The sequence below is a fragment of the Salmo salar genome, chromosome ssa23 (genome assembly GCF_905237065.1).
Source record: "Salmo salar chromosome ssa23, Ssal_v3.1, whole genome shotgun sequence".
In the NCBI taxonomy this organism is placed as follows: domain Eukaryota; kingdom Metazoa; phylum Chordata; class Actinopteri; order Salmoniformes; family Salmonidae; genus Salmo; species Salmo salar.
Genome location: NC_059464.1, coordinates 32,779,655 through 32,800,884, shown reverse-complemented (window position 1 = coordinate 32,800,884; position 21,230 = coordinate 32,779,655). Strand labels below are relative to the sequence as shown.

Sequence of the window (21,230 nt, the reverse complement as noted above, 5' to 3'; positions counted from 1 at the left end):
GGGTAGGCCGTCATTGTAAAATAAGAATTTGTTCTTAAATAAAAAGGTTAAATAAAAATAAAATTAGGGTTTCCCAAACTCGGTCCTCGGGACCGGACCCTAAGAGTTCAAAATAATAAAATATATATCTCACTCACACGTTTTGGTTTTTGCCCTAGCACGCCACAGCTGATTCACATAATCAACTAAACCAAAATATGCACCCCTTGGGGTCCCAAGGACAGACTTTGGGAAACGCTGGTCTAGAGAACTACATATACACATAGTAACAGTCAAAAGTGTGGACAAACCTACTCATTCTAGCGTTTTTCTTTATTTTTACTATTCTACATCGAAGAATGTAGAAGACATCAAAACAATGAAATAACACAAAACAATGAAATAACACATAGGGAATCATGTAGTAATAAAATAAATTCTTAAAATCAAAATATTTTTTACATTTGAGATTCTTCAAAGTAGCCACCATTTGCCATTTTGACAGCTTTGGACACTCTTGGCATTCTCTCAACCAGCTTCATGAAGTAGTCACCTGGAATGCATTTCAATTAACAGGTGTGCCTTGTTAAAAGTTAATTTGTTGAATTCCTTTCCTTCTTAATGCGTTGGAGCCATTCAGTTGTGTTGTGACAAGGTAGGGGTGGTATACAGAAGATAGCCCTATTTGGTAAAAGACAAAATCCATATTATGGTAAGAACAGCTTTATTTATTTATTTAACCTTTATTTAACTAGGCAAGTCAGTTAAGAACAAATTCTTATTGACAATGACAGCCTAGGAACAGTGGGTTAACTGCCTTGTTCAGGGGCAGAATGACAGATTTTTACCTTGTCAGCTCGGGGATTCGATCTAGCAACCTTTCGGTTACTGGCCCAACACTCTAACCACTAGGCTACCTGCCGCAAAGAGAAACAATAGTCCATCATTACTTTAAGACATGAAGGTCAGTCAATCCGGACCACTACAGGAAAGGAAGACCCAGAGTTACCTCTGCTGCAGAGGATGAGTTCAATAGAGTTGCCAGCCTCAGAAATTGCAGCCCAAATAAATGCTTGAGAGTTCAAGTAACAGACACATCTCAACATCAACTGTTCAGAGGAGACTGCGTGAATCAGGCCTTCATGGTTGAATTGCTGCAAAGAAACCACTTCTAAAGGACACCAATAATAAGAAGTGACTTGCTTTGGCCAAGAAACACAAGCAATGGACATTAGACCGGTAGAAATCTGTCCTCAGGTCTGATGAGTCCAAATTTGAGATTCTTGGTTCCAACCACCTTGCCTTTGTAAGACACAGAGTAGGTGAACGGATGATCTCCGCATGTGGTTCCCACCGTGAAGCATGGAGGTGGTGGTGTAATGGTGCTTTGCTGGTGACACCGTCTCTGATTTATTTAATAGTTTTGATGTCTTCATTATAATTCTACGATGTAGAAAACAGTCAAAATAAAGAAAAACCCTTGAATGAGTAGGTGTGTCCAAACTTGACTGGTTCTGTATGCATGTATATAAAAAAAAGTATGTGGACAACCCTTGAAATTAATGGATCCGGTTATTTCAGCCACACCCGTTGCTGACAGGTGTATAAAAATTGAGCACAGCTATGCAATCTCAATAGATAAACATTGGCAGTAAAATGGCCTTACTGAAGAGCTCAGTGACTTTCAACGTGGCACCGTCATAGGATGCCACCTTTCAGTTTGTCAAATTTCTGCCCTGCTAGAGCTGCCCCGGTCAACTGTAATTGTTGTTATTGGAAAGTGGAAACGTCTAGGAGCAACAACGGCTCAGCCGCGAAGTGGTAGGCCACAAACTCCCAGAACAGGACCGCCAAGTGCTGAAGCGCTTAGTGCATAAAAATCATCTGTCCTCGGTTGCAACACTCACTACTGAGTTCCTAACTGCCTCTGGTAGCAACGTCAGCACAATAACTGTTCGTCCCGGAGCTTCATGAAATGGATTTCCATGGCCGAGCAGTCGCACACAAGCCTAAGATCACCATGCGCAATGCCAAGCGTCGACTGGAGTGGTGTAATGCTCGCCACCATTGCACTCTGGAGCAGTGGAAACACCTTCTCTGGAGTGATGAATCACGCTTCACCATCTGGCAGTTCGACAGACAAATCTGGGTCAGGCGGATGCCAGGAGAACGCTACCTGCCCCAATGCATAGTGCCAACTGTAAAGTTTGGTGGAGGAGGAATAATGTTCTGGGGCTGTTTTTCATGGTTCGGGGTCCTTATTTCCAGTGAAGGGTATTAACGCTACAGCATATGACAACATTTTACGAATCTGTGCTTCCTACTTTGTGGCAACAGTTTGGGTTAGGCCCCAGTGAACAAAGCGAGGTCCATATAATTCACACCTTTGGGAATTGGCCTAATCGCCCAACATCAGTGCCCGACCTCACTAATGCTTGTGGCTGAATGGAAGCAAGTCCCCGCAGAAATGTTCCAACATCTAGTAGAAAGCCTTCCCAGAAAAGTGGAGGCTGTTATAGCAGGACCAACTCCATATTAATGCCTATGATTTTGTAATGAAATGTTCGACAAGCAGGTGTCCACATACTTTTCATGTAGTGTAGATGGCGCAATATTAAGGGGTAACAATACGCCTGAGGGATGGCCTGTGTTGTGTGTGACATGGAGGTTAGCGGTTAGGGCCAGGCCCTGATGTACAGGTATTACAAGTTTAGTTGAGGGGTCTGGCAGTTGGGTTGGAGAGCTAGAACTAGGTTACCACATAGAGCTGAGGGTGCAAAAGGAGAGGGGGAGCAGGTGGGGGAGAGAGCGGGGAGAGGGAGAGAGCAGGGAGAGGGACACAGGATCATCAGCAGTCATTAATCTGGGCTCAGACACGGGCTAAGAGGCCTTGCGAGCAGCACGCCTCACAACTGGGTCACTCATAGAGGGAGGCCTCCCAGACCATCATGTGGCGAAGCGTAAGCGGACGGGTTGAGGGGGGCAGCCAGGGGTTTTACATTAATTTACACTAAAACCACACGGCCATTGCTCAAACTGTGGGAGCGGCTGAGAGAAGGGCCTCAAACCCAGACGGTGTTTAATATTGCCTATGTGGTGCAGTCACGAACCCTGGCCACAGAGGTTTCACTATGACCGTCTTCGCTGCGGTGTCATATACGCATATATATGAGAGCGCAGCAGAGTGAATGTGCCCATGGTTTGGGTTACAGAAAATGTTTGTGTAATGGCAATATATCATTTTAATGATCCCTGCAGGGGGCCTTCCACTATTAGCTAAAAAGGCATCAGGCACCCTGAACCATCTTACAGGGCATGGTAAGCAAATACCACACGGCATGCAATCTCAAGCATTAGTTCAACAAAAACAACTCTACTGTTGGTTATTTGGAGGCTTGCTCAGCAACTACTTTGTCAGTAGTCTGAGCCCAGTGTTGTAGAGACTAAATGTTTGTTTGGAGGCTCTCACTCGCCTGGGCTGCTAGTTGTTTGTCTGAGTGAGCAGAGGCCCTTTGGCCCCGCCTGTCTGTCTGTCAGAGAGCTTCTGGAGCAGACAGACAGAGTGGTAAGTGTTAGTGTGGGGAGACTGTATGTCTGTGAAGGGGAGCAGAATGAACACTCACCGAGGAAGGCAGGCCAGGGGGTTTCCGGATCTTCTTCGGTTGGGTGTCTACAGGGAGACAGAAGGTAAATCAGATAGCACGCTTCATAAAGGTTGACTGTTAGGGCTCTATTTTCGGCTGGTGTTAAGACAGCACAATTGTCAAACGCACGCTCGTTGGAAATGTTGGCCTGTTAAAGCCGGCGCTCTGCTATTTTCCAGCCCTTGCGCCAGGATTGGTAATTGAACTGTCTTACATGAGCTCGCTTGCGCCGAGGTTGGAGGGGTGGCAATATCTGAGGCGTGTTCTTAAAAACATGCGCCAAAGTGCCAATTTCAGACAGCGCTGGTGGGAATATTTAAGACCAACCAAAACCTGGCCTTAGTGGTAACGCTGCTGGTTATGGCATGGATTTTGACCGCGGAAGCACAGCCAGTCCAGGCGTGCCACCCAGTGACCTATGCACATGGCACAAGGAAAATATGTTGTTTTTTTTGTTCCCGTAAACCTCGTATTGAGAAACATAAAAGAAAAAAAAATCTCTCTCTATCTATCTATATATCTATATATCAATACGAGGTTTACGGGAACAAAAAACAAACATTTTCCTTGAATATATATATTCCCACTTTGTTTCATTTGACTAAGGCAGGTTTTTTTGTCCATCCCAATGCATTCGCCAAGTAGTCTAGACTATCGATAAAGGGTTAAGCTCGTGACACCACTTTGAAATAAATTTCACCAAAGCTTTATTAAAAGATCACGTTTTGGAGCAGCAAAACAGTGAGCGGACATCCCCTTTTTATCCATGTACGTAATTTTAGCCAGCGCCTGTTATTATTTTAGATGTGTGTAAAAAAAACTCCATGTAGGCTACATGTCCATAATGGAATGAGAGATGAGATGATGCCGGTGACCATCGTATTTAGAAACATTCAAGTTATTTTCCTGTAACAATTGCTCGTTTTCTATTCCATCTGATAACAAAACAAGCACAAAGTAGGAAACCCATACCCTACTAGAACTACAGCTGTTTCAACAGCAATGCGTCAGGTGTTTTTCCTGGCCATGCATTAGCCAAGTAGCCTATCCATAAAAGGTTACTAAATGGTCTACTCGTGATGCTTCTGCATTATTCACATAGACCTACCTGCAGTGCATACTCTCCAGTCAGGTTGTATCCATCCTCATTTCCAAAGAGCACCTCTTGTCCAGTTACCAAAGAAGCCCATTTCCAAACATATTCAAATTATTCAGTCCTATAACGCCATATCAACGGTAGGCCTAGGATGTATCTTGCTTATTGACAACATGCCTCACACAATACAATTTACAGAAGCCTAGTATTTTTTGTTTGAGAAGAAAGAGCGAGGCATAAAGACATGTAGGCCTACACTCGTTGAAGTCAATTACAACAATGTTCTGTCAACACTCCAAACACATTGAGCAAACACTGAATGATTTTTTTTAGTTATTACTAGTTTCTGTTGCCTATGCTATTTAATAAACTGTAGTATCAATCCACAAGGGACTAGGACGAGAATATTCCGTGCCCCCAGCCGAATTGAACGATAACGCAAAGACCATCAATAACCTACAGAACTTGAGACAATGGCATGCAGTATTAAGCCATGAAACACGTTGATTGGCCAGTGAGTGGCCAAGCCCTTGTCACACCTACAATTAATTTATTTATCAAAACCCAGTCCTTTCGCGGCACCGCCAGTTAATGCGCTCATAATTCCTGCTGTGAAAAATAGCACAAATATTTCTGGCACACCCCACACCTATAGCGCTACCGCCAGCGCTAAGATTTACCATTGTGTTAGGTTTATTAAATTAGAGCCGTTAGTGTCTTGTTTGAAAATAAAATATTATTTGACCATATTGACGGTATTATTGTGTATTGTTAGTGTTTTTCACCCAGTTAAAAAGGTTAAAGCTACACATATATTTGGCTGAGACAACTTCTTGTTCTATAATCTGACATGAAAAGGCAAGAGCCTGAAAAACATTTCTACAAAGAACTAAAGCTTTTCCGAATCCATCTCTCTTACCTAGCTGGCCATCGGGAGGCCTCCTCCTGGGGTTGTTGGGGTACGATCCGGGGTAGAACTGAGAGGCAGACTTTAGCCCAGAGGGGGACATGGCATCTGGACTGGGCATGGCGATGTCACTGGGTAGGAAGCCAGGCTGGCAGAACAACACAAAGAGCAAGGGGTTAACAAACAACACATGCAGGAATGCATACGAAAACACACATGAATGCACAGTTCTGGGAAATACAGAACGCTCTAATTCAATGTGTATCGGATGAAAGGAGAAGTGAGAAAACAGGGTCTTCTTTATACTGAAACCTGACTATGAATTTTGCTCAAATCAAGTTAGAATTGGTGATGTGGGCAACCTAAACTATGATCATAACAGGGTCTAAGCAAAGGGGTCAGCAGTACTCTTACCTGGCCTCCAAACGAAGAGTATGGTACCCTCTCATTTTTACCTGCAAGACGAAATGTACAATTAGCGGGTTCCTTATGGAATGGAAGTTACACATTGGGTATTCAGAGTAATTTTTCCAAAATGACAAAAAGTTCAAAATTATTAGAAGCCATTTAAAATACAGAAAGTAGTGATAAAAGTGGCCTCCCCCTTTCAGAGTGCTCAGCTGCTGGCCAGACAAACCCCAAGGGAGCATTTCTGCTTCAGTGCTCTTAACATCCCCAGCACCCACTAAATACACATTACACACACACACACAGTTTCTGGCACTTTGTCACTCAGATAACAATTTCATGGTCATAACAAAATATGTACACACCAACAGTAACCTGCGCTACTTATTTACAACCTATCCCCATTACAACAGTGGTTCCCAACCAGGGGTACTAGGACCCCTGGGGGTACTTAGCCATTCCACAGGGGGTACTTGAAAAGACTCATGAGACCATAGGCCTACTGGTAAAAATGCACAAGGGGGTAACTTCAGGGGTATCCGGGCAGAGCAAAATTCAGTTGGTGGTACAGTAACTGAAAAAGGTTGGGAACCACTGCATTACAACAGTGATAGACACAAAGAGACAAGCCAGCAGACTCTGAGCGTAGCCTACCTCCGATTCCTGAACTGAGGAAGGGAGATGACAGGCCCTCATGCTCATTGTAGTGGGAGCCATCTCCGTAGCCCTGTGGGAAAACACACAGAGGAAGAACACATGATGAGGACTGGAGTCCAAGTCAGCAGAGTTCACTGAAGTCCTTCCATGCCATGGCCAGTGCACTGGTTCATCCCAGTCTGTAAACTGTCATGCGAGCTCAGGAAATGTGCAGAATCCAGGCTCTAGAAATGTCTTAATCATCTAGTTGTGGTAATCCGTAATCACAGTTTGCAGCAGCCAATCTTCACCCCCTATACCCAGTTCCTTATATTTACACCAAAACGAGCCAAGACAGTTACCAAGGCTGTGAAGCCGCAATTACCGTTGGGCTTCCACAGATGTAAAGTTTAGCGCAGAGCCTGCCAATGCCTGACACTGATCCAAGACATTAGGTACAAAGTAAAAACTACCAGTCTGAATCGAAAGTTTGCCAACACACCCAGCTGTTATGGTGTGTGAGTGAGAGAGTTTGAGAGCCTGTGAGGAGTCCCTGATAATGCTTACCCGTCCCTGGTTGAAGGAGGGGCTGTTCTGTTCTCCAGGGCCCCAGGATCCAGAGCTACTGCGCTCGTCCAGAGCTGGATGAGAGAAACGTTGGGGTTACTCACTGACTGGTATACACAGACAGCTTTAAAAACACATTAGGTTGGGTGGACAATGGAGGAGACAACTTCCATCATAAACTACTAGATCTGGACAAATTATACTAAAACCAGCAAGTTACAATGACTGTGGGCATGTTCCTCCTTCCTAGTACTAGCACAAGTGTTCATTTGGTGTCCGCGGTGGGATCGAGTGGCCGCAGGGCAATACCGTCGACCAACAGTGAAGTTAGGGGTAGGGTCCTATAGCTCAAACCTATCTGTAGGCATGTAGCCATAATACAAGCTAGCACCCATCACTCAGGGGAACTTGTCAGCAGTGCAGGGCCCCTGAGCCAATGTATGTCATTCACAAGAGTTAACTGGTTTAAAGGCAAAGCCACTGGGACAACAGGTCATCTTTAAGAGAATCTGCCATTGTTGCATTAAAGGGATAGTTCACCCAAATTACAACATGACAGTGGTTTCTTCAACTTGTAAGCAGTCTAGAGACAAGGTATGATGGAAATCCATGCTTTGGTTAAGTTTCCCTGGCACAGTTTACACATACAAACGTTTTAGCATTTGTGGCACAAATCCCATTCAGGTCAGGGGACCGATATTAGCATTTTTTGCACCTCATTTCCAAACCATCTGAAAGTATTCAAAATTGATTGTGAAGCTCAAAGTCACTTAGAGGTTTTGAAAATGATACACAAAAAAATGTTAATATTGGTCCCATGACTTGAAAGGGATTTGTGCCACAAACACTCAAATGTTAGCATGTGGAAACAATGCCAGGGAAACTAAACCAAAGCATGGATTGCTGTCATACTTTGTCCATAGACTGTTTACATTGTTTGTGAAAAACTCTATCCCAAAGATCTAGGCAGAGACTATTTAAGGTAGGGTAAGGAAACCAATATGTATTTGTACATTTGGGTGAACTATCCCTTTAAGGAGGGACCATTCCATACATGTCCATGTGAAAACAAAGTGAAAAATCACCATAACCAGTCTAATAGAGGGGTCATTTCACTGATTGGCTGAGAAACCAAACTATAACAGAATGTGTCATTGTCCAGCTTCTCATTGAAATTCGTTCCACAGCAGTTTTGCAGATGCCATCATACGCTAAGCCATAAAACAACCAATAACATACATATTCAGTACACAAAACGTATATGAATATGTTAAATTATTTCACAAGTGGCGGCTGTGGCATAAGAAAAACAAGGATTCTAAAGATTGGCGGAGCAGAAATTCCAAATACCCCCTTCTCCCATAGTCTTATCCGTTAATGCTACCAAGCCTCTCTGGAGACACAGGGCTTAATTGCATCCTAATTTGCATAATTGTGCATATTAATGTGGTTGCCTTATGAATATTCATACTTCTCCTTTGATTTTGGCCTAATTAAAAAAATGTGTGCGTGAGAGGGAGAGTGTGAGGGGAGGGAGGGAGAGGGTCTGGGTGAGATGAGCGACTGACGAGTGAAAATGACTGATGATGCTAACAGAGTGGTGCAAGCACCTACACACGCTATGACAGCCATGATCTATGGAGCTGATGCCACTGGCATGGAGAAGCAGGGGAGCAGGACCTCCAAAGATCAGCCTTACTCAGTCACTGTCAGTGGGCTGAAAGGCCACACTGCTAATACAGCTACATACAGTCACAACAGCACACAGGACTGATGGACAACGAAATATGTAAGACAGGCTTTGCATGGACAGCACCTCATCTAAAAACAGCCTTGCTGGCAGAGTTCGTTTACTCAACACTGAGACATGATCAAATCCACATAAGAGGAACCCCAGGTCTATAAAACAAGCTTTTCCATTATCCAGTGTCCACAATGGCTTTGGTCCAGCAGCCACTCAATAATAGTATTTGCTGCCCACCTAGATCTACGCCACTTAAAAAGGCCTCCACTTGGCGAGTGGGTAGTGTCTGAGATAGAATCGCCTTACTGAGGACAACTCTGACAACATTGTTCACACTTTGTGGAGTAATTAACTCAAAGGCAATTAAACAAGGTGGGGAGCTGCTGAGGTGACAATGACACAGCCAGCCATGTTAAGTGGGAGCCAAACACTGAGTCTACTGCCACAATGGAGGAGGGGAGGACAGGGATACAGGACTGAAGGAAAGGAGGAGAGGGGGACAGGAAGAGGGGAGGAGAAACAGACAAGACAAGTGGAGGAGAGAGGGACAAGGGTGAACGATTGGAGGAACAGAGGGAGTAAAAGGCACAGGGGGGAGAGAAGGACAGGGGTGTGAGACAAGAGAGGACCGACTTCATTGATCCAAGTTCACTCTTCATTCTTTTGAAGAATATATTCATTTAATTGTTTGTGTAATGCTGTTATAAGTGTGATTGCATTTTATTCTCACTTTCTACCTGTTGAAACGTTGCGCCTCAACTTTATAACCGGATTCAGTAATGAGAATCTAGTGAAGGCCATGAGGGCAATACTAACACTGTACAGGAGCAGCCAGCCGCTGAAGAAATAATCATATTTTGAGGCACAAAACCTTCTCACAAGGCAAAATGTAATATGCCTCCAAAAGGCAGCCTGGATCGTTTCTTGCGTACGTCTTAACAAGATATAGACCTAGTAGAGCAGCCATTTTCTAGTGCCAGCAGTATAGGGCATATTAGATAGAAGTTGGCTGTTCAGATCATAAGGTGACAAACACTCCATGACAATCATCTGAAAAAATATTTGTGTGGGAGTGTGTGCACAAGCATTTGTCTGTGCGTGTGAACGGGGGTTGTTTGTTGTGGTTGGGGGGGGGGCTGTCCTGGGTGGATGGGTGACGGGGGCCAGCAGCTGCAGAGGTGAGTGAGGGGATGCCTGATGGAGCTCCCTTCGCAATTAGTACCCCTCTAAGTACTTTTGTGTTGGTGAATAGCTCTGCTTCTGCCTTTCCCGCGCTGGGTCATCTACTAGTAGTGGCACACTGAAGCCGTGATGTCAAGGGATACAGTTGGCCCAGGCAAACAGGAAGTTGACGCAAGTTACCAGGAGAACAATAAAGAACAAAACAGGCTGCTCTTTGTTATGGCCCTGTGATCCTATCATAATGTAGGACGGAAGTAAAAATATAAATGTTTAAAAACAAACAGTGCACACAAGTGACTCCATGCAACTTATGAGACTTGTTAAGCAAATTTTCACTCCTGAACTTATTTAGGCTTGCCATAACAAAGGGGTTGAATACCTCAAGACATTTCAGGTTACATTTTTTTATTACATTTGTAAACATTTCTAAAAACATTCCACTTTGACATTAAGGTATTGTGTGTAGACCCACCTCTACATATCCTAATAAATCAAATCAAGTTGTCATTTCAGGACAAAGTGGAAGAGGTGGGGAAATATCATGGGGAAAATGTTTACATGAATCAAACATTGCCTACTTCAATAGAAGTCTACTCTCAGGAGAAAAACTGCGGTAAAACTGCTAAAGTATGTAATTTTATCCCTGTATTGAGGCTACTCCCCTTTGATTGTATAGTGCCTTCAGAAAGTATCACACCCCTTGACTTTCACATTTTGTTGTGTTACAGACAGAATAAAAAAAATGCATTACATTTAAATGTTTTAACACTGGCCTACACACAATAACGCATAATGTCAAAGTGGAATAATGTTTTTAGATGTTTTATATATATATATATTTTTTTTTACAAACGTCTTGAGTCAATAAGTATTCAACCCCTTTGTTATGGCAAGCTTAAATGTATTCAGGAGTAAAAATGTGCTTAAGACATAAGTTGCATGGACTCACTCGTGTGCAATAGTGTTTAACATTTTTTTTTTTTTATGACATCTCTAACCCACAGTTCCCTCAGTCAAGCACTGAATTTCAAACAGATTCAACAGCAAATACCAGCAAGGTTTTCCAATGCCTCGCAAAGGGCACATATTGGTATATTGGTTAAAAAACGCTGACCATGAATATCCCGCTGAACATGGTGAAGTTATAAATTACATTTTGCACCCAGTCACCGCAAAGACAGCGGCATCCTTCCTTACTCAGTTGCCGGAGAGGAAGGAAACCGCTCAGGGATTTCACCATGAGGCCAAAGGTGACTTTAAAACATGTTCCAGAGTTTAATGGCTGTGATAGGAGACATTGTAGTTACTGTATAATACTAACCTAACTGACAGAGGGAAAAGGGGCCTGTACTGAATAAAAATATTCCAAAACATGCATCCTGTTTACAACATGGCAAGTAATCCTGCAAAAAATGAAATTAGCTTTATGTCCTGAATACAGAGTTATGTTTTGGGCAAATCCAACACAACACATCACCGAGTACCACTCTCCATATTTTCAAGCATAGTGGTGGCTGCATCATGTTATGGGTATGCTTGTAATTGTTAAGGACTGGGGAGTCACTAAGCACAGGCAAAACCTGGATGAGTCTGCTTTCCACCAGATTATGGGAGATTAATTCACCTTTCAGTAGGACAACAACCTAAAACACAAGGCCAAATCTACACAGGAGTTGCTTACCAAGACAATGAATGTTCCCGAGTTTCCGAGTTACAGTTTGGACTTCAATCTACTTGAAAATCTATGACAAAAATCTGAAAATGATGTCTAGCAATGATCAACAAACAATTTGACAGAGCTTGAAGAATTTTGAAAATTGACAAATGTTGCACAATCCAGGCGTGGAAAGCTCTTAGACTCACCCAGAAAGACTCACAGCTGTAATCGCTGCCCATGGTGCTTCTACAAAGTATTGACTCAGGGGTGGGAATATATACAGTATGAGCCAAAGTTTGGACACACCTACTCTCATTCAAGGGTTTTTGTTTATTTTTACTACATTGTAGAATAATAGTGAAGACATCAAAACAACATATGGAATAACGTAGTAAACAAACAAGTGTTAAACAAATCAAAATATATTTGAGATTCTTCAAAGTAGCCAGCCTTTGCCTTGATGACAGCTTTGCACACTCTTGGCATTCTCTCAATCAGCTTCATGAGATAGTCACCTGGAATGCATTTCAATTAACAGGTTTGCCTTGTTAAAAGTTAATGTGGAATTTCTTTCCTTCTTAATACATTTGAGCTAATCAGTTGTGTTGTGACAAGGTAGGGGTGGTATAAAGAAGAAAGCCCTATTTGGTAAAAGACCAAGTCCATATTATGGCAAGAACATCTCAAATAAGCAAAGAGAAACAACAGTCCATCATTACTTTAACCTTTAAGACATGAATGTGGAAAATTAAGAACTTTGAACGTTTTTTTTCAAGTGCAGTCGCAAAAACCATCAAGCGCTATGATGAAACTGGCTCTCATGAGGACCGCCACAGGAAAGGAAGACCCAGCGTTACCTCTGCTGCAGAGGATAAGTTCATTAGAGTTACCAGCCTCAGAAAATGCAGCCCAAATAAATGCTACAGAGTTCAAGTAACAGATACATCTCAACATCAACTGTTCAGAGGAGACTGCGTGAATCAGGCCTTCATGGTCCAATTGCTGCAAAGAAACCACTACTAAAGGACACCAATTAGAAGAGACTTGCTTGAGCCAAGAAACACGAGCAATGGACATTACTTTGGTCTAATGAGTCCAAATTTGAGATTCTTGGTTTCAACCGCCGTGTCTTTGAGACGCAGAGTAAGTGAACGGATGATCTCTGCATGTGTGGTTTCCACCGTCAAGCATGGAAGAGGTGGTATGATGTTGTGGGAGTGCTTTACTGGTGACACTGATTTATTTAGAAATCAAGGCACACTTAACAAGCATGGATACCACAGCACTCTGCAGCGATACGCCATCCATTCATTTGTTTTCAACAGGACAATGACCCAACACACCTCCAGGCTGCATAAGGGCTATTTGACCAAGGAGAGTGATGCATCAGATGACCTGGCCTCCACAATCACCTGACCTCAACCCAATTGAGATGGTTTAGGATAAGTTGGACCGCAGAGTGAAGGAAAAGCATTCCAGGTGAAGCTGGTTGAGAGAATGCCAAGAGTTCGCAAAGCTGTCATCAAGGCAAAGGGTGGATTCTTTGAAGAATATTAAATATCTTTTGATTTGTTTAACACTTTTTTTGTTACTACATGATTCCATATGTGATATTTCATAGTTTATGTCTCACTATTACTCTACAATGTAGAAAACAGTAAAAAGAAAAACCCTTGTATGCGTGTCCAAACTTTTGACTGGTACTGTATGTAAATGAGATATTTCTGTATTTTATTTTCAATAAATGTGGGGTATTGTGTGTAAATGGGTGAGAAATTCAGGCTGTAACAAATATGGAATAAGTCAAGGTGTATGAATAATTTCTGAAGGCACTGTATATCTGACTTTATAAAAAGGGGATTGAGGGATGGAAAAAGCGACTAACATATCGCAATATTATTTTGGATGATATTATAGCGATACTGACTCCAATTTGTAAAAATAGACTTTTTGGACTAGGTAGCATTAACTAGCGGACACCCTCATTTTGCTCCATGGATTGATAGGCTTGTCTCAATCTCATATAGATTCTCTAGAGGTTGGCAACTATGGAGGTTTGCGCTGTGGCACTCAAATGCTGTTACGAGATACCTGGAGTACTCTGAAAGTTAAATGTGACAGCATGAAGTATCACATTCGAATGGTGTCAATGACCAAGGGGCACACTTAGGACGGGGGCAGGAATTAACTCCTCACTGCTAAGTAATTGCCTGCTGTAATAGAAACAAACACAGAGTCCTGCCACTGATCCCCATTCAGAGGGCTCCTACTCTAGCCAGCGCTCCATGCTGGGCCAGTTAAGTGCCCCAGAGCTGGGGGTGAGGGGCATTGTCTCAGGCTCAAGCCATTTCCTGTGAACCAGTGGGGGGAAAAGTCCTGTGCGGAGTTGGGGGAGGAGTGTTTTACACTTCGGGGTGGGGGAGTCGTTTCAAGTCCATAAGCCCTTTTCTGTCTTTGTTCCTCTGTGGCGGAGTTTTCACTCTGGGGGCCGCGCAGTGTGACTCCATTTCACACTGCAGGTTGGCAGGGTGACAGTGGGAAGGAACATGACTTACTAACATTCAGCAACAGCTACTAGCTTACACAAGGGTTTCAGGTGTTCCAAGGTAGGAAAATACAAGCAAGTTTTTTTTATATTGGTGCTAGAAAAGGATGCAATGAAAATAAAATATATAGATCTCATTTGCTAAATTGAGATATTGTTATCAATTAAAAGAGTTACCAAGATAGTTTGTTCATCACCCCACCAAAAAACATGGGTCTCATTCAACAACCATAAATGAAGACATTCTGCTGAACTCCAGAAAGCTTTTTTCTTAAGAAGTGTCATCCAACAACACAGCGCTCAAAGGCACCAACAGTGTCCTGAAGCTTCAACACAGATTAATAATCTTGGTTAGATCAAAGAGGGGAAATGTGAACACATGGAGGGACAGAGCAGGCTCTCACGTTTCCAGAGGAGAACTCGGATCAAAGTAACTACGTCTGGCCAACTTACTACCAGCACTAAAAGGTGAAGAAATACTGTCCACACACAGAGGATGTAAGAGGTCAATCCAAAATATATATATTTATTTTATCTTTATTTAACTAGGCAAGTTAGTTAACTGCCTTGTTCGGGGACAGAATGACAGATTTTTACCTTGTCAGCTCGGGGATTTGATCTTGCAACCTTTCGATTACTAGTCCAATGCTCTAACCACTAGGCTACCTGCCGCCCCATATACAGCATCTTTAATTATATAACCAGGTGAATGGGTGAAGGCATAGTGCAATAGAACCAAAGCACTACTAACCACTGCCCTAGTACTTCCAACCAAAATATTTTGTTGCTACATAACCATTCTCCATTACTTACTGACCTTATCAAAAAAAAAAAAAAAGCTTCATACAATACAGTTTAAGTATGGCCCTGCAGGACATGCAAGACTCAGGATAACAGTATCTTGCATTCTGAATAGAATCTTACCTGATCCACCAAACTGACTGCTAGCGAGTGTCGTCTGTCTGTTCTTCCCATTAGCCACAGGTGGTGCAAACATCTAGAAGAGATGGGAAATAAATTCATAAATACACCTTAATTGAACATACAGTAAAACTTGATAATCTGTGATATGAAATGTGGGCTGGACACTGATAGGAGTGATGTATCCTAATCCCTGGTTACAGGGCCTTGTTTAACATGCCATCTCATGAGCCGCTGTGTGTTTCTGCCTCTTTGGCATCTGGGCCAGCGACAGCCATACTGCAGCATTTTCAGCCAATCCTGGCATAGCACGGCACACACACACACACACACACACACCTTTGTCTCTAGTGGGTTTAGATTCCATACATAGCTACTAGTTATAGAACCATGGACGCATTTATGATTTGAGTGGTGGCTACACAAATGATGTGCATAGCAAACCAAGGTCTTGATTGAGGGCATGATAGTTGATGCTCCACACACTAGTGGCCCATTAACTGACAGAGGGAACAGAACCAATGGAATTTCCCAATTTTACACATCATAAGGCTAAAATAATGGAGAGGAAATCAAATACATAGGCAGATCTCATTAGTAAGCCGTGCTTAGTGTAGAGATATCAATTAATGTGGGACATCAAGTCTGATGACAAGCGTTTACTCAATTAGAATTCCTGGTCTTGAATCCATGGATGTCCCCCGTATAAGGTAATTTTCCATAACAATGAATTTACTCAGGATATTACTTTTATTCAGAGAGAAACACTGACATGAATGTCAACTCAAAAGCCCAAGACAGAAATCATATGGTACAAATGAATGAAAAAAATTAAAAATAAATAAAAAAACAGGCCGATGCCAGCAAGTGGATAAAAAATCATACCCAAAATCCCATTAATCTGACCATTTATAAAGACCTGCTATTCAAGAGACATAAATATCAGGGCTACCCCATTTCACACAGCATGTATTGAGTTGAATATGATGTGAGGTTTTTCAGCTGTGTAAACTTTGAGAGTGCCAGAACCACTCAAGAGTATGGAGCATCCCTTTAAAAGTCCTGGAACTTATCAGCAATCAAACTACTGCAAGGTTGTGCACAAAATAAGATAAACCAAACTTGGAGCAAAATATAAACATAACTGCAAACATAGGAATCAAATGCATCTAGTCTAAATAAATCTTCAGCATTCAGGTCAGCCCAAAGCATAAATCAACCTTACTGGAGATTATGTTCTCTCATGTTCAAAGACTGATTTAAAACCCAATGAATAAACACCTTGGACCTGTGTTGTATTCAGGTGACCTTGCTTTGATGTGGGATGGGGTAAAACAGATTTTCCCCCCCAAACGACTTCTTGGGGGAAATTAAGCTACTTCTGCCATGCAGGAGTTAAAGGATAAAAAAAAGCATGGGGTGAGCGATGTGGAAAAAGTATAACTTGTTAATGAATCGGGAACAAGGAGTTTAGCTGTCATTATATTGGAAATGTAACGGGCCCGTCCCTCCCCATTCATCTTCTCTCTCGTCCACCCTACCCAGCCCAGCAGCCCTTATGACCTGGCCCCAGACCCCTAGGCCACTCTCTCTTACCGCACTGAAATCCAGGAGGTCGTTGAGTTCCTTGTCTTGTGTTCCCACTGCAGCCATTCTCTGCTGCGGCTGCTCGTTCATGCCCCTCAGTCTCTAACAACCCTACGAGAGAGATTCGCAAATAGGATAGACTGACTTTTAATGGAACCAGACTAGAGAGTACAAACACATTGAATGTGACTGAGAAAGAAAAAAATTCACGCTAGATATTACTGGCTGATATTAATAAAGAACTCATGAGTTCTATCACTTGTGAAAATGAGTGAACATACAGATGGTAACATACTGCTTTTTCGGCCTTGTCATTGACCCTTACCTACCACTATCTATGGACACAGATAAGTAAAGAGTTGGCGGAAGTTGAGTACCCAGACTAATAGTTAAAGATCCTTCCCCTCTTACTAAATGATTTCCCAGAAGCCCTACAACCTTAACACTGCCGCCTGATCGCCTCTGACTTTTCATGGTAATAATTGTCGTCAGACGTGGGTGAGGAGTCAAGGCTATTTTGGCATATGGGACACTGATGTTCAAACAATAGACCGGAAAAATGGGAAACACTATTTTGTTGTAACAGAGTTAAAAGTTAGGCCAGTGCATTCATTTATTGGTAAGAATCCCATATGAACAAGTACAACCTAAAGAACAACCAGAGAATGTCATCAACTCCTTTGGGCATGACCAAATAAGCTACTAATAGTGAGGCTCACTACACAGGCTGCAAAGAAGAGATTGTGACATTCTATGTGAAACATATAGGCCTGTTTAGTTTTTGTATCCCTTATCCAACCTTAGCAAGAGTAATCACACTTCTGAGACCATGCCTTCCTTTCTGATGCTTCCACAACAAATCACACGCACGTCAATCATCCAATTCTATATGAAAGTAAAGTACATTAGGTTTACAATTAGACATAATTGGGACCATTGTTTGCACTGGGTAATAGGGGTAAAAGGCAGAGCTAATGGATGTATGCAAACATGTCATTACCAAATTACCATATGTCAGCGCAGAGGAACCTTGTCAAATGAAAAAATAATAAGCATGAATACTGGATTTACCCTGTGTTTTGCATTCCAACATGCGCCTGAGGCACAAAGGGTAGAGCTTGGATGCTCAGCAGCAGCAGTACATGCCACACAAAAACACTGCCAGTGCAACTGGAAATAAGCACTAGGGCACCAACAGGTGGTGTACTTTTACCGCATTCTTTGTAATCCATTACTAGTGCAATTTGCTGTAATCAACAATTTGGGGGCTTAAACCAGAAAATAAAACACAACTTCTCAGAAGTAAAAGACCAGATTTGTAACAATACATCCATTTCAAAATGAAAGCTATTCTTACTTTCTTCTTATTTGTCACACATAGGGCCTAGTTCCTTAGAGCCAAGACCACACTGTGGGATCAAGGAACTTATGTGTTTGGAGTTTCAGCAACTGATGCTTCAGCATCTTGAAACTTAAATATTCTTTGAAGGCTCAGAATACCTGTGTAAAAAAACCCAGATTCAAACGGAGATCGAATTTTACCATAAAAATGGCTATATACCATGCAAAGGATCCATCAGGAATAGGCTTTTGTATTGAAAGTGAAGGCAGGTTGACATAACCTAACCTTTAATAAAACACATTTAATGCCCTAATATAACACTAGGCCCAAGTGTAAATAAGCCTAATGTTGTTTTGCCAGACTTTCGGATAAGGTGGTAGGCCAAGGATACACAAGCCTTGCCAAACATAAACCACAAAAACATTGACTGTTCCAAAATGTTGTGGGTATGTCTTGATAGTTAAAAGGAATGCTGGCACTTTGTGGATACACACATTTTGTAATGCAGAATTGCATATTTTGCTACTGACAGTAGGAACAATATTCGGATGCAACAGATTAAGTCTATGGTTGCCTTGTACACATGCGAGACAGACAAGGAAAGAAGTCCTCCAAGTGCAAAACTAGGCCTATAGAATGTATTCCTATAGAGAACACATTTTTCTAAAAATGATTAATATATATATTTGATAAAAACGGGCCTAATAGTCCTCAAATATTTGAGATCTAACAGCAATATAATATCCATTGGGATAATGTACTTCGCAAAATATTCGAGCAAATTGAAGCCAAATCAACAACTAGTAAGTATAATGTGAGTTTTGGATAGTTGTGTTTTTATCATAACGAATTGCTTATGTTTGAGTTTAAATAAATTTAATTGAACTGTTGCTTCTTAGGAACAGAATATAAATGTCAATGTAGCCAACCAGAATGTAACATCGACAGAAAACGAAGCAAGCAGTGTGAACACCATGATCAAATGTATAACAACAAATCTGCTCAGTCCAACGATAGTTCGTTACAATACATTTTTCCCCACATCGTTTCGCGTAGTTTCCAAGACTGAAACAATGTAAATATTTATTCCAGATTATAAACTATTCTACACCGTGAGCTACCCGTTTCCAACGATAACAGGCCACATCTAGGTCCTATATAGCTATACTGAAAAGGGACGCTTTTCAGCCGGAGGATATTCAGGTTCCAAATGCTCTATATAGTGGAATATCTAACTACACAAAGTTTAAAATAATGAATTACCTTCATGAAAAGGGCTTCTGAAAGATACTGGAAAAAATGTGGCCTCTGAATAACTGCGAAAGACCTTGAAATAATGCAATAAATATGTTGCTTCTTTTGAAATATAATTTACAACTCAAGGTTAGTTTGCATTTCAGTTCGTTCAGAGAGATGATGGGGGCATAAGGAATTTCCTGCCAAATGTGCAATAAAATAAATTAAAGTCTAGCCTGTGAACAGCCGCTTAACCACTTTCATTAAGGGGTGGTTGTTTTGTGTATTAGTGGTTATAGAAATGTTCGTTACTTGCTTTACATTTGTTATGAACCTTTAAAATGGCAGGGTGAACAAATGAAAGCACAAGTTTATAATGCCCCTCAACATTATTTTGGCTACAGTCAATTAGTTTTGTCGTCATAACCACTGATCAAACAGGCTTCTTTATTGGAAAATTGAGACTGGCAAATACATCAAAATGAGTCATATTCAGAATAACCTTACAATATATTTATGGTGAACAAAGGACTAATTTCCCTCACTACACGGTTGGTGTGGAGACCATCACACACTTGATGGCTGAACTCTCCACCTTACCAGAAACCAGACAAAAACTTACACCCCCTGCTCCAACCACACATTCCCAAAACTTTTGATAATTGTAGAAGTCATACGTCCTACAATTGGCCTACATTAGGTACAATGAATTAGTGCATTTTAACAACTATATGCGAGTGTGAAACAGAAACATTTTTACCTTTAATCTTCAAATGTCTGGCATCCAACAGTAAAAAGAAAGGCTGAGTATCGCAGGGGAAAAAAACATAAAACTTCAAGAGAATTTCAACCTCAGCGCGTGAAACACATTGGATCGCTGTAGATGTCTTCCTTATTCCTCTTGAACCTTGCTCTGTTACACTACCCACATCATTAGTACAATGTAACCAGTCCGAACCCAAACAATTTATAGTTATTAATCTCACGTCTTCCTTTTTGTTGTTACAATTAAGATGATTTCATTCTTCTAGTAGACATCTTAACCACCTCCGTCCACATTGTCAGAAGCAACAACGTATCCCTACGCATGAAATGAGGGCCCCAACGCCAGCGGTGTCCGATTTCAAACGCCTATAGAAAGACAACCTATTTGCTCATAGGACAATAAAAAATATAAGATATAACGACCTACATAGATGTAACAGCCGCATATGTTAGTTCGTTGGTCAACAGTTCATGGTGTTCTCTTCAAAATAAAAGAGATCTAAAGGACTACGCCTTTCAGCGGAAGGTTATTGTAGGAAAGTTCACTGTGATTACACAGCAGCTTCCCGAGATGGGTTGATAAATCCGTAAGAGCATAGCCAATAGAAAAGCAGGTAGGAGTGACAAGCAGACAAGGAAGCCAATAGCCGACCGGAAATCCATCTTGGACCCTCCCTCTTCTTGACGCTTGCTTTTGCTGTGTGATAATGAAGGCTGTGAGGGGGGCTACAGTGTAAACTCTGACATCATTTTAATGCTGTGGTTATCGTTTTTTTCTCGCTCTACATTTTGAAAGCGTAGCCCTAGCCTACTCTAAGCGGATGGGTGAAATTGTCAAATAAATAACATTCATTGCCTATGTCAACCACACACTATACTAGTTGTATTGGTTTATAGGCTATGTGCACCGTAGCATCAACAGAGTGGACATCACCAAATTGTTATGTCAGACTATATGATCTAGCCTTTAATCAAATTAAATTGTATTGGTCACACACATTTAGCAGATATTAT

General features: G+C 41.8%; 1 protein-coding gene across 1 annotated transcript; it reads right to left on the bottom strand.

Annotated features, from left to right (window-relative positions):
• Positions 1 to 293: 293 nt before the first annotated feature.
• Positions 294 to 20,520, bottom strand: htf4 (Transcription factor 12; the record flags this gene model as incomplete). Its single annotated transcript, NM_001141222.1, is given in 4 exon segments — positions 294 to 340; positions 15,291 to 15,362; positions 16,883 to 16,984; positions 20,212 to 20,520. Coding segments are annotated over 2 exon segments (153 nt in total), but the record flags the coding sequence as incomplete, so codon positions are not given.
• Positions 20,521 to 21,230: the final 710 nt, after the last annotated feature.